The sequence below is a fragment of the Zingiber officinale genome, chromosome 7A (assembly GCF_018446385.1).
Source record: "Zingiber officinale cultivar Zhangliang chromosome 7A, Zo_v1.1, whole genome shotgun sequence".
Classification (NCBI taxonomy): Eukaryota; Viridiplantae; Streptophyta; class Magnoliopsida; order Zingiberales; family Zingiberaceae; genus Zingiber; species Zingiber officinale.
This window is the reverse complement of record NC_055998.1, coordinates 4182070-4195100: the sequence shown is the minus strand read 5'-3', so window position 1 is coordinate 4195100 and position 13031 is coordinate 4182070. Positions and strand designations below refer to the sequence as shown.

General features: G+C 37.9%; 1 protein-coding gene across 1 annotated transcript; it reads left to right on the top strand.

Annotated features, from left to right (window-relative positions):
• Positions 1 to 8021: 8021 nt before the first annotated feature.
• LOC122000802 (probable dual-specificity RNA methyltransferase RlmN) lies at positions 8022 to 12127 on the top strand. Its single transcript, XM_042555262.1, has 10 exons — positions 8022 to 8227; positions 8323 to 8398; positions 8478 to 8575; positions 8747 to 8848; positions 8945 to 9031; positions 9127 to 9243; positions 9496 to 9599; positions 10688 to 10827; positions 11305 to 11444; positions 11539 to 12127. The coding sequence occupies exons 1-10, from the start codon at positions 8060 to 8062 to the stop codon at positions 11701 to 11703; spliced, it is 1197 nt and encodes a 398-aa protein (XP_042411196.1). The 5' UTR covers positions 8022 to 8059; the 3' UTR covers positions 11704 to 12127.
• The last annotated feature ends 904 nt before the right edge of the window (positions 12128 to 13031 follow it).

The following is a 13031-nucleotide window of genomic DNA, read 5'->3' as shown; positions in this document are numbered from 1 at the left end:
TCTAGATAACTTTTGTGGTCTGAGTGCCTAGACCAATTCTGGGCACCAGAACCGCCCGGGTGCCTGGCTAGGCATCCACGGAAATAGAGAGTTAACACATTAAAAAATGTGATAGTAATAGTAATTAGATTATGTCTTCTCGAGACCAGGATTTAGTCAAAGTCTCAACTTAGGTTTCCCAAATGGACCTAATTTGAACCGACACCTACATTTTCCTCAACTAGGAATGCATTCTCATTGGATCTCTCATCCAATTTCTAATCTCTTACTTATCAACTGCAGCCGTTTGACTTACATTTGATCCACCATGTTTCTCCGTCAGTTGTTAGGTCTACAAACCCAACTAGACTTCGGTCGATTGTCAGGTTCCACTGATGCAACCAAACTTCCCACCAAACATCGAATCCCGCAGACCTATCTGGACTTCGCACCAACTATCGGGTCTCACAGACTTAACTGAATTTCAACCTAGTGTCAGGACCTTCAAACCTGTCAACTCCTGTACACTTGGTAAAGTAATTCGACCACAAAATACTCTAACTTTAAATCATTTATCATTTATCAAAACCTGAGTTTGATCATTACGCCAATTGCACCAACACATACAACAATCCATCACCTTGCGCCTCTTCTAGGTGTGCTTGGGCAGCATCAACTCTGAGAGAGATGTGCTGATAATGCTCGATCCAGTTTGCTACATATATTACCATTCATCCATATATATCTGTAGCCTGTATACAATAGATCCTCCATCCAACAAGACTCACAAAATTTTGAAAATCTTCTATGTAATTCTGAGTGATCAATAGCCCTCCACACTTGTCCTCGTTCAATAAGTAAGAATTAAAATCCCCAAGCACCAACCATGATACCTCCATATTTGTGGAAATTTGCTAAAGCCTTTCCCACAATGTCATCCTCCCCACCATAGTAATCTGGCCATAGACAAATTTAACTACAACAAGCATATGAGACATCTTGCAACAAATCTGACAATGAACAAATTGTTCATGCCACTCCATCTCCTCCAAATCAACCCCTTTGTTTCACTTGTAGTTGTTTGAACCGACGTGTCTTTAGCTTTTGATAAACCTCATCCAATAGTTTTGTCTCTAAAATACCCGATACATATAACTTCCCATTGTAAAAGAGGGAATCTAACCCCTTTTGTTTGAGGCCTCTGTTGAGGCCTCGAATTTTCCAAAGCCAATCTTTATGTGCCCTGAGACAGCCGACACTGTCTAAAGGTATGTGGATACTACTGCCCTTTGGTTGTATCACCCAGTTCTATAGTTTATTCAGGTCCCCATTGTGTATCAAACTGACAGAATGGGCTAGACATGACCCTTGGCTCCCCGCCCTCCCTTTCTCTGGAGCAGGATGGGCGATAATATTTTCCAGCAACTTGGATTGTTATGGCTTAGGAATATGATTTTGTCTTCAATTGCTTCTCTTCCCATTTTATGTGCATATTTGATGTGCTTATATGTCATGATTTCACATTGCCTAACTTGAACATTTATTAGCCCTCTAAATATATATTTGTATCATATTAAATGTGTCTCTCAGATTTTTTTCCTTAATAGATATAACTTCAACTTTTTCTCTAATGTTTTTATTTCTTATTCTGTCCATCCTCGTAAGTTCACACATCCACCTAAATATCCTTATCTCTACAACTCTCATCTCTTGCTCATGTGTTTGAGTCATATTCTAACATCCAACTTTATATAACATAGCAGGTTTAATCGGCATTTTGTAGAACTTCTCTTCAAATTTTAGAGGTACTTTATGATCACATAAAACACCCGCAATCCTCCTTCATTTCAATTATCTTGCTTGTATTCTATATAAGATTTCTCTGTCAATCCTCCATCGTTTTATAAAAATGATCCTAAATACTTAAAGCCGTGTCAACAATTCCTGAGGCCCTAGGCACAAAAAATAATTTAAGGCCTTAATCATTTTTTAAAAAACTAAATATTAGTTTTAAAAAAATTATTTTTATATAAATATTATTAGATATTTTTATTTTTATTAGTAAAATTTAAAAGGATAGCTTCATACATTACAAAAGATTATTTTCATAATTAGAAGATATGATCAACTAGGTCACGAGCAATAATTTTATATGGTGTCAAAACTCACTTCTTTATTAGTAAAATTTTAAAAATAATTTTTTTATGTTAAACTTTCAAGCATAATTTATTAAAAATTAATATATTTATCTAATGAATATTTGTAATTAAATAAATAAAGTTAAATTTTACAATAAAATATTAAAAATACTAACAAATTTATCAACAAGTAATAAATTATTGTAATATATTAATATACATTTTAATTTTTATTTATCAATTTTAATTTTGATGAAGGGAAGTCTTGACGTAATAGTAAAATTATTATTGTGTGACCTAGAAATAACATGTTCAAATAGCGAATATAACAACTATATATAATAGATCTTTCTTCGAGTTTTTTATTAACAAAAACTTCGTGCATCAAATTATTTTTTTTATCAATTTTAATTTTAATATATTATCAATCAAATTTATTTAGTTAAAAATATTTATCTCGTAAACATTGACGAATATATATATATATATATATATATATATATATATATATATATATATATATATATATATATATATATATATATATATATATATATAGTACTGTTATAATTCATGACTTCTTTTACGTGCCTCTGTTACGTGGTAGATACACGTGGATTTTTTTCTTTTATTTTTCAAAATCTAAAATTTTTTCAACTGTGTCATTTGGTTTTTTTCCTTTTATATTCTAAAACTTATCTTCCCCTCTCCGAAGCCGCATTCCTCTCTCGTCATCCTCCGAAGGAAATTAGATTGTGAAGCCCCTTCCTCTTTTGTCGCGACGTCGTTTTCGCTCTCCGATCCTCTTCCTTGGCGTTCCTCGATCATTGATCCTCCCTCTGTACCTCATTTTTCTCACCGTTCAGAACCATCGAGAGTAATCGACAAATTAGGTTTTCCTCTCGATGTTGTCTTTCTGCTGCCATCGTCTGTAGTCGACTGATGTCGTCCGTGATATACAAGCACCTGAAGCTACAGCACCTAAAGGTGGAGAAGATGATGACGTCACAGATCTAGTATTTGGAGTGACATTTGAATAGGCTACCAAAGAGATACAAGCTCTCTAGATTTCACATTGGAGCATGTTGTTGATGTATTAATCTTGACTGTGTAAACTTTTTTATATATTTCATTTTATTTTTGGAAGCTTTAATTAAATGTTGGAATGATGAAGGATTTTTTTATCCCTTGGTGTTATCTCTATCGCTTTCAATCACTTCCAATGACTTGGAATTTTGATTGTAAATTGTCACTGATCCGGTGATAAAGATCCACCCCTCAAAGGGTCATGACCATGGTGGAAGTCAAAGTCTAGGCGGTCAACGTCCTTATGTCGTTGGCCGATTGGACAACTCACTCGCCCGACCGGGACAAAATACCGATCAGATATCACCATAGCTCGGCCGGGCACCGAGCTTCCGACGCTCAAAACAAGACATACGTCGAGCGGCTAGCTCGCTCGAACTTACATTGAACCTCAGAATCGGTGAAAAAGTAACCCAGCATGACAACGGAGTTCTGACAGTGGAATGTTGGCCGAGCAGCCACTCCGCTCGACCAAAGGGCTAGACCACTCGAACGGCTAAGGGATGGCCGAGCGGTCATCCCGTTCAGCCCACTAACAGACAAAAGGAGGATCAGCCAATATCCTCATGGGAACTCATGCCACCGACAGACGGTATGGTTGGCGGCATGGATAGGCAGAGGATCGTACGACGGAAGCTAAGCTTCCACTATCATATCAAAGATATGCTTGGATCATTGAGGTATGGTACCAGAGACGATTTCCTGACATGTCTTTTCAAAGGAAACTTTGATAAGCGTACACGCCTCGAGGAGCATGTACGCGTTTCCCAGAAGCCCTATATAAAGGGCTCCAAGTTTTGACGGATGTATGCACAATCTTTACTGTAGCTACTGTTACTCTACTACTTTGTTTCCTCGCTTCTTCTACATCGCCGGTGACTGACTTGAACGTCGGAGGATATCATCATCGAGGAATCCTTCCCTGGCTAGGCACTGATGCTGCTGTGATTACAGGTCTCTCTGACTCGGAGTCCACCAACAGTCAACAGGAGTGCCACGTCCCCCAGCATTCATCGCCTCGACTCTCGGACAGGATCAGCCACCAACTTCTTGATCGCATCTCTAAGTTCCACTTTGATCTTGTTCTTGAAGCAGTTTTTTTTCTAATCTATTGGCATCTGCACAACTGTTTGAGAAGCTTAGAATTCAACTACAAAAATTTCATAGTTGAGAATTCATCTGCACTTTTGTTTGCTTCGGAACTTCTCCCAGCGGCCATCTATGTGCATATTCAAGAGGAGGCTAGAAAGCAGCCATCACGATGAATTAGAGCCCCCACTCACATCCCCACCAGAGTATGATCAGTCCATTCTTGAATAGGATAGGAATGCAAGGAACTAAGTCCTACGAAAAATGACAGTTAAAATCCACAACGACTTCAATACACCACTTGCAACAATCCAAATAAAATAACTTAGATAAAATGATTGTTTACTTTAAGTTCAACACACAACTTACAATTTAGATAAAATAACTTAAATAAAATTATCATTTTAATTTTGATGTAACACTTACAACCGCTCAAATAAAATTAGTGTTTGAAGTTCAACTCATATAACAACTTAAAAAGACAAATACAATGTTCATGTTGGAGGAAAGATGATAAGTGATGGACGAATACAGGATGACAGAAGAAGCAGAGGTGATGAAAATCTCTAGTCTTCACTTTGTTCTTCATTTGGATTGTTTCAGCAGAATGGCTAGGGGATGATTCAGGATGAGAGACTTAAATGCAAATAGTAAAATTCGAGGGTCTCACGAAGAGAGAAAGTAGTGTCGCAGTGACGGGTCGGCGTCGGTTTGTATATCACGGACAGCGGCAGTCACGACGAAAGACGACGGCAGTAGACGGACGACGTCGAGAGGAAAAACTAATTTTTTGATTGCTCTCGACGGTTCTGAACAGTGAGAAAAATGACGTTCAGAGGGAGGATTGACAACCGAGGAACGTTAAGGAATGATGAGGCAAGCGAGGATGAGAGAGTGAGAATGGTGTCGTGGTGAAAGAGGAAGGGGCTTCACAACCTAGCTTGCTTCGAAGGATGACGAGAGAGGAATGCTAGTTTCGGAGAGGGGAAGATCGGTTTTAGAATATAAAACGAAAAAACCAAATGATGCGGCTAAGAAAATTTTAGATTTTGAAAAATAAAAGAAAAAAAATCCACGCATATCTACCACTGTCGTGCATCGGCGCCGCGTAAAGAAGTCGCACATTATATATATATTGATCCGGTGATAAGAACAGGGGACCCCCGTCCTGGGGAGTCAACGCCACGTGGAAGTCAACGGGCCCGGTGACCGATCGGCGAAGGATGGACAGACCGGACGTCTTAGAAAAGGTTGGATCGATATGCCGATCGGAGAGTGGTGGGCCAACCGTCTGGCCAGCCGACCGGGTCCAACTGATGGCAAAAAGCGCCCCGACGGGAGTCGGGGTTCCGGCGCTCATTGAACAGGATCGTAGAGCCGAGCGGATGGCACGCTCGGCCGAAGACATAAGGTGGCATACTGTTAACAGTCTCCACAAAGCACATTACCGAGTATCTCCCAAGTAGATCACTATATATGGCCGGCCGGACGTAAGGCAAGTGCTGGCCGGCCGGACACATGGCAGGGAGTAAGGAGAAAAGGATAAAGGACATCTTCTGACAGCGGGTATGTTCTATAATCCGGCCATACTCCAAATCTTGCGACAAGGGGTTCTGCTGTCCCATCGAAGACATGCTTGGACTGTAGCCGTATGGTGTCAAGTAAGCTTGCTGACAGACCCTTACTGGGGTATGTGCTGAGGACACGTGTTCGCCTAGGTATGTTTGCCTGAGCTCCTCCCCAGCTCTATATAAGGAGTTTTGCACTTCACCAGAGGTACGCGTTCTACGATTATTGGAGCCACTTCTTCATTGTTCGCTTGCCTGACTTGAGCGTCGGAGGGTCGTCTCCGGGAACCCCTTCCCGGCCCGACTTCTGTGCAGGTTCACCGGAGGTCCGTGCGGACAGTCAGGAGATCTACGTCAGCCGTTTGGGGAGCATCACGTGCCCAGCGTCCATTAATTCAGCTTTCGGACAGGATCATACATATATATATATATATATATTATAGAGGAGGAGAAGATAATAATAATAATAATAATAATAATAATAATAATAATAATGTAAGAGAAAAAATGAGAGAAATAATAGTGTAATATTGAATATACTTTGACTTTCAAAAGTTATTTTATAAAAAATATCAATTATTAATAATATAATCAATAAATATTTTTAATTTATTAATCAAATGGTTAGTAAAATAATATGCTATCAATAAAAAAATTAAAATTTATGGTTCAAATTTTAATTAAAAATAAATTATCAACTAAATCTATCTTGAATAATAAAAAAATTAAAATTATCAAATCCAATTTACTAGTAAAAAAATAAAATTAAAATAAATCTTGATTTTAGTCCTAATTTTTAAATTTTACAGTCTAAAATCATATATTCCTAAAATAATAATTATATATATATATATATATATAATAAAAATTTAATGTGCCCCAATATAATAGGGCCCCTAGGAATAAGCTTTTAGTGACATATGCCTTCAGTGGCAGGGATCTTCTGAACCAGAATCCTTGGATCAATCCTAGATCCCTATTCATTTATTGGTGGGGTGAACTGTACCCCACTTGTTTAACAGGTGAGGTACATTTCACCCCACCAATGAGTTTGTAGGGTCTTCCCTGGTTCAGAAGATTTGGCCTCATGCCTTGAGTTGATCTTGCTCTTGTTACTATTTATAATTTTAGGCTCCGTTTGGTTTGTGGGATAGGATTAATGGTGTAGATGGGATAAGAATTAATTGTGTGATAAATAATCCCTTAGGAGAGTCAATGATTATTTATCACACCATTAATCCCTATACTATTAATCATATCCCACCTACCAAACACTCTCTATCACACCAATAAGGCAATAATCCCTAACACCATTAATCCTATCCCACAAATCAAACGGAGCCTTAATGTCATCTAATCCAATATCGTATTAGAGTCATCGTATATTTTACCTAATGCTTGTACTCCTATCTTCTTCTTAAATATATTTTGCATCCCATCTTTTAATTTCCACCATTTAATTTTGGGAGTCGTATATATATATTTTTCTATTGATATTATAATTGAGGCATATATTCAACACTACTAATAGGGGTGTCAATTCGAGTGGGTCGGGCGGGCTTTGTCCGGCCGAGCATATATGAGCACGTGGGTGCCCGCTCGGCCTACGATCGACTGGTAATATACTGGGAGCCTTATATAAGGCTGAATGTCTTTATGCTCGGGCAGACTTTGTCCGACCGCGAACATATATGAGCACGTGAGTGATCGCTCGACCTCCATTCGACTGACTATATGTCTTTCATATTCTTCTTGACCTAAACCCCTCTTTCACTCACCAGGCCGACCTATCATAACCCGTATCAACGTTCTTTCTGGGATAACATATCATTAGTATAATAATTTAATGAATTCATTTATTAAACATTTGTTATAATTTAATATCAGCTAACAACCTAATATAACTCTCCTTTATTCGTGCTTAGAATCGGCCCTCACAGGATATCACACGACATGCACCACAAAATATACACACACCAATATTATAAAAATAGTAAATTTTGTTGGCCAGAATCTGACCAGCTAAAAATTGGGGACTTGTTGTCCAAATTGAATTCCACATAAGGGCAAGTATCTGGGCCTAAATTAGACATACGTGGCCCAATCGAAGCCCAAAATGATCCATCTTTTACATGCCCATAAGCTGTATAGAATGACTAGTTATCCGCATGCCTTTTTTTCGTTCACTAGGCTACAACCATGGCGGCCGTCCTCCACCACTCCGCCCCGCTTGCTCGCGTCCTGGGCTTCCGCGCGGCCGCCACCGTCGCCTCTCCCACTCCGGTGCGCTTGGTTCAATCTGAATCCCGTATCCTCCTCGGCTTGTCCGAGCCGGAACTCCGCCAGCTAGCCCTCGATTTCGGTCAGGTAGCTGAGTCGAAGCCCGCTTTCTGTTTGTTTTTATTCCTCGCTGTGAAACTTCGTTGTATTTTCTTTTCCTTATCGTGGGTCGTTTTTCGCAGAAAAGTTATCGAGGGAAGCAGATGCATGATCAACTGTACAAAATCAAGGCGAAGGAAATCCAGGACTTCAGCCACTGTGAGCGTCTTGGTTGAAATGATCTCACTTTACATTTTTCTGATTCCCAAAGTTTTTGTTTTGGTTGTATTGTATCCAGTGCCTCAATCATTTCGAGATAGTCTAAAGGAAGCTGGATGGAGAGTTGGGAGATCCCCCGCTCACCATGTAGTTTCTGCAGCTGATGGTACTCTTAAGGTGGCAACGCCTTCATCTATTCCCTTACCCCTTCAATTTTGAATTAAACCAACTCGTGTTCAAGTCATTCGAACTCATCAATTAAACCTCAAGTATTACGGAATTCTCAAGGTTATAGTGTTCTTCGCGTAGTATCTTCTGTTGACTGAGTTTCTCATTCGGAACTTGCAGATTCTTATAAAGTTGGAAGATAATAGGTTGATTGAAACTGTAGGAATACCTGTTAAAGATGACAATGGTTCCCTCCGCTTAACTGCTTGTGTCTCATCACAGGTATAAGGTTCATCTTCATGTTGTTTCCTTGGTTCTGTGTTCAACATCGGGATCAAGAGAATCTGTTCTGTGTTCAAGGTTTTCTTCTCTTCATAGGTCGGCTGCCCCTTGCGTTGCTCATTTTGTGCTACTGGAAAGGGTGGCTACTCAAGGAATCTCCAAAGGCATGAGATTGTTGAGCAGGTTTCCCTGATCTGGCTTTTCTCTACGTAATTTATCTTGAGAAACATTTCTAGAGCTCGCTTATTGAACTTTAGCTTACTACGTTATGGATGTAGGTATTAGCCATTGAAGATCTCTTCAAACATAGGGTCTCAAATGTTGTGTTCATGGGAATGGGTGAACCTATGTTAAACCTGAGGTCGGTTCTGGAAGCACACACATGCCTCAATAAGGTTTGGTCCTTTTGTTATTGACTTTACAGTTAACAGCAATGAGAAATAACCAATACATTAGATAAATTATCTATCATTAAGTAAAACTATTCCTTAGACATATTTTAGTTCTCTTCATTTTATTAGTTCAATCACAATATTTTTTTAGTTCCAAAATGTGCAGTTTCAGTACATATCTAGATCGGCTGTATGTTGCTTATGCTCCTTTTTCTTCTTCTCTGTTATATTAATACAATTTTGGAATCTCTCTAGGACATACAAATTGGGCAAAGGATGATGACAATATCAACAGTTGGTGTACCAAACACTATCAAGATGCTCGCTCAGCACAAGCTCCAGTCTACCTTGGCTGTGAGGTACAATCGAAACAATCAACCCTAATTTGTATGCAATTTTCCTTCAGAGGGAGAAGTTGTCTACCTTTGAAAGACCTAGAAGTCTTTACCATTAATTGTCTTTACAGTTGAACTACATCTCAGCGTTGCAGGCCTGGCAAAAAAAAAAAAAAAACTACATTATTCATGGTATATGCCTATATTGCATGCTGTAGCATTAATTAGTATTATTTGGTTAAAGACATTAAAACATTTGTTTATATATAAAATAATTTTAAGTTTATTATTTACATTGGTTTTGTGTAAGCTTTGATTGGTGATAAAAAAAATTTACAAAAACAAAAAATTTAAAGATGGTTTAGAAGTATTTAAAGATGACAGGTAAGTTGTGCTAATTGGAGCTACAGAAGAGTCAAAGATTCAAGTGAAAAGAAAAAAAATCCCATGCGATGCAAAGTGGCCAACTACTTGATTGAGAAAGTTAAGAGTATCAATATTAAAGAGAATCTTGCTAATTTAGGGTTAAGATTTTTATGTATTATGTTGCCAAGTTTGCTGAATTCATAACCTGTAGTAAGCTCAGGGAAGTACATGAAATAGAAGGTAAAGTTAACAATACTTCCAAGCAAATCTAAAATATCTTTGCTAAATATACATAATATGTTACCTTAAAATAAGCAGTATTATCTAAACACTACGAGCAGAAATGCGTGCTCACATGTTTTCATATGATGGATATTTTACTCAGTTCTTTGAACACCTATCACATAATTGATAATAAAAGGTAGTTTTTAGTTGCAATTGCTGAATAATATACATTGTGACTGCTAAGTTGCATAAGTTTGCAATTTGAGAATCCCTTAGATGTAGTATAGATTTTCAAAACTGGTGGCTTGTAACAGTGGTCTCAGCTTAAACAGAACAACTAAAATATTCACTTAGCGGACTCTAAGTAGTTGAGATATACATCTTGGCTGTCGGTGTCATAGTACTTTGTTCTTATTGTTATATCACACTGGCTTTATATCGCTAAGTAGCCTAAGTTGTATGAAACTGAACTTATTTACGTTTCAGTCTCTTTGGATTGCTGATTGATTTTGTGCTTTCAGCTTGCATGCGCCCAACCAGAAGCTTCGGGAAACAATAGTCCCCAGTGCAAAGTCTTACCCATTGGATGCACTTTTGGATGACTGCAAGCATTATTTTTCTGAAACTAGACGGAGAGTAACCTTCGAATATACACTTTTAGGTATATGATTTACATTTATATAGGGGGTGTTCATTCACTTCAAACCAAAACTCACAAAATCAAATTATGATAAATCTAGGTTTTTTCTTGTTTTATTGTCATAATCAAACTAAGCCAAAAGAGTTTTTTCTTTTTCAATGAAGCATCTTATATGATAATGGATAGAATTAAAATGAGAATACAAAGGGCTAAGTAATTCGTTTTATCATATAAGGTATTAGAGTAAAAAATTTTACTTCTTAGTTGGAGCTTAAAGAATATTATAAATTAATATTTTGATTGTTAATTCAAACTGATTTTGGAAAAAAGAAAAATCAAACTGAACTATAATAATAAATTCATTATTAGATTCAAAAAGTATTTCGGTCGAATCAAATAATAAACACCCATACGTTTATATCAAAATTGGATCTCTTCTGTTTTATTAAGCTACTTTAATGCTGTGTTACTGTATTTCTTCATTCTTTTATGATGCAGCTGGGATAAATGATGGAACAGAGCATGCAGTAGAACTAGCTGAACTTCTTCATACATCATGTGGTCGTGGTTGTCATGTGAATCTGATCCCTTTCAATCCGATCGAAGGTTCTGAATATAGAAGACCCTACAAGAAAACTGTGAGTACCAGATTTCTCATCCCAAATATGCTGATTTATGTTGATTGCTGAGGAAGTTGACACAATCGACGTTGCTATGCAATGTTATTGGCAGGTGTTGGCTTTTGTGGCAGCACTTGAATCAAACAGAATAACTGTCAGCGTTCGGCAGACTCGCGGGCTCGATGCGAGTGCTGCTTGTGGACAACTACGAAATCAACATCAAAAGACTCCAATAGTTGACCAGACAGTGGCGGAGCCTCAACTGATGCCCATTTGATGGAATGGAATCGGCTGTGGAACGATTATAGGGATTCCTACTTGTTGAGGACATACAGAATGGCAACCTTAACGTAAGATGGTAGAGTTAAGTTTATTCTTTGAAGAGAGCAACGAGAATCCGGATAACGGACAGTGGTCAACGAGGCTAGTTCGATGGTGAAAATAATGGAACAAATTATCTTTCGAAGCAGAGCCAACTTGAAGATTATAGGTGTTAAGCTTATAATGTCCTTGGGCAAACTAACTCTAGATGGCGGTGTACAGGATTCTCTCCCCCTCTCTCTCACCCCTTTTTTGTTGCTGTATCAAATATTGTTGCTGCATCAAGATATTCCCTTCATTCCTCATCCAACATGGCCAGCTTATCATTTGTCTCTGTTGTAGGAAATGGAAACGAAAAATTGATCGTGGTTCTACCGTCTTGTTAAGTCCACAAAGAATGCAGCTATTAGAGTTAAAATTAAAACATCATATTTACCAAATCCATCTTTTTCAGACTCTTCTGGGAAACCTTAGTCTAAAGCTGGATTTTCATTGTAGAAATGCAGCCAACTTGTTTAACAAGTTGAGGCTAAAAACAGTGTCTCAGCAGTTTATCTCGACTGTGAGAACTGCGAACCAAAGGTTCAGAGCACTTGCCCTCACCTAAGACAGAAATCAGGCATGGTTTTGAGCTGTTCAATAATTTGCCACTGAAACGTGAGCACAAGCTCGATGCATCATTGATATTGAAAGAAACAGTGATATCCGGACAGACAAGGAAAACATTGCAATTGCCGAGAACCTTAGATCCCAAATGCTTAGAAAGAAAATGATGTTATGTGAATGAATTGATTGATCGATCATCCTTCACACGGTCAATCTTCTCGACGTGGTCCTTGATTCCTTGAAGGTGCACCTACTGCAGCTAGATGATTTAGGTTATGGTTAGACTAGCTCAATAATTTCGAATTGCCGTTGAATCATTATCTTTGAATCAACAATTTGCTAGCTGTTGAATAGGTTTAATTTTTTAAGCTACAAGTTCATTGCACTAGCGATTAGGGGTGATCACGGATCAGGTTGGTTTGGTTATTGGGGTAAAAAACTATCCGGCCTTACTAGATCAGATAATGTAAAATCGGGACCTACATCCGTCCCTATATCCGGCAGTTCTTATGTTTTAAATATCCGACGGGTTGTCAGTTATTTGGATATCCGACCCTATATCTAATGAAATATAAAATATAAATATAAATATAACAAAACAAATATTTTTTTTAAAATGATAATAGACATTACTCATTACACGTTATAGCAGCTAATCGAAAATAACTATTATAACGT

Excerpts from the sequence above, each read along its gene's own strand:
- LOC122000802 (XM_042555262.1), top strand. The coding sequence starts at position 8,060 with ATGGCGGCCGTCCTCCACCACTCCGCCCCGCTTGCTCGCGTCCTGGGC. Across the intron at positions 8,228-8,322 it reads TAGCCCTCGATTTCGGTCAG|AAAAGTTATCGAGGGAAGCA; the intron begins GTAGCTGAGTCG and ends CGTTTTTCGCAG. Across the intron at positions 9,032-9,126 it reads GGCATGAGATTGTTGAGCAG|GTATTAGCCATTGAAGATCT; the intron begins GTTTCCCTGATC and ends TTATGGATGTAG.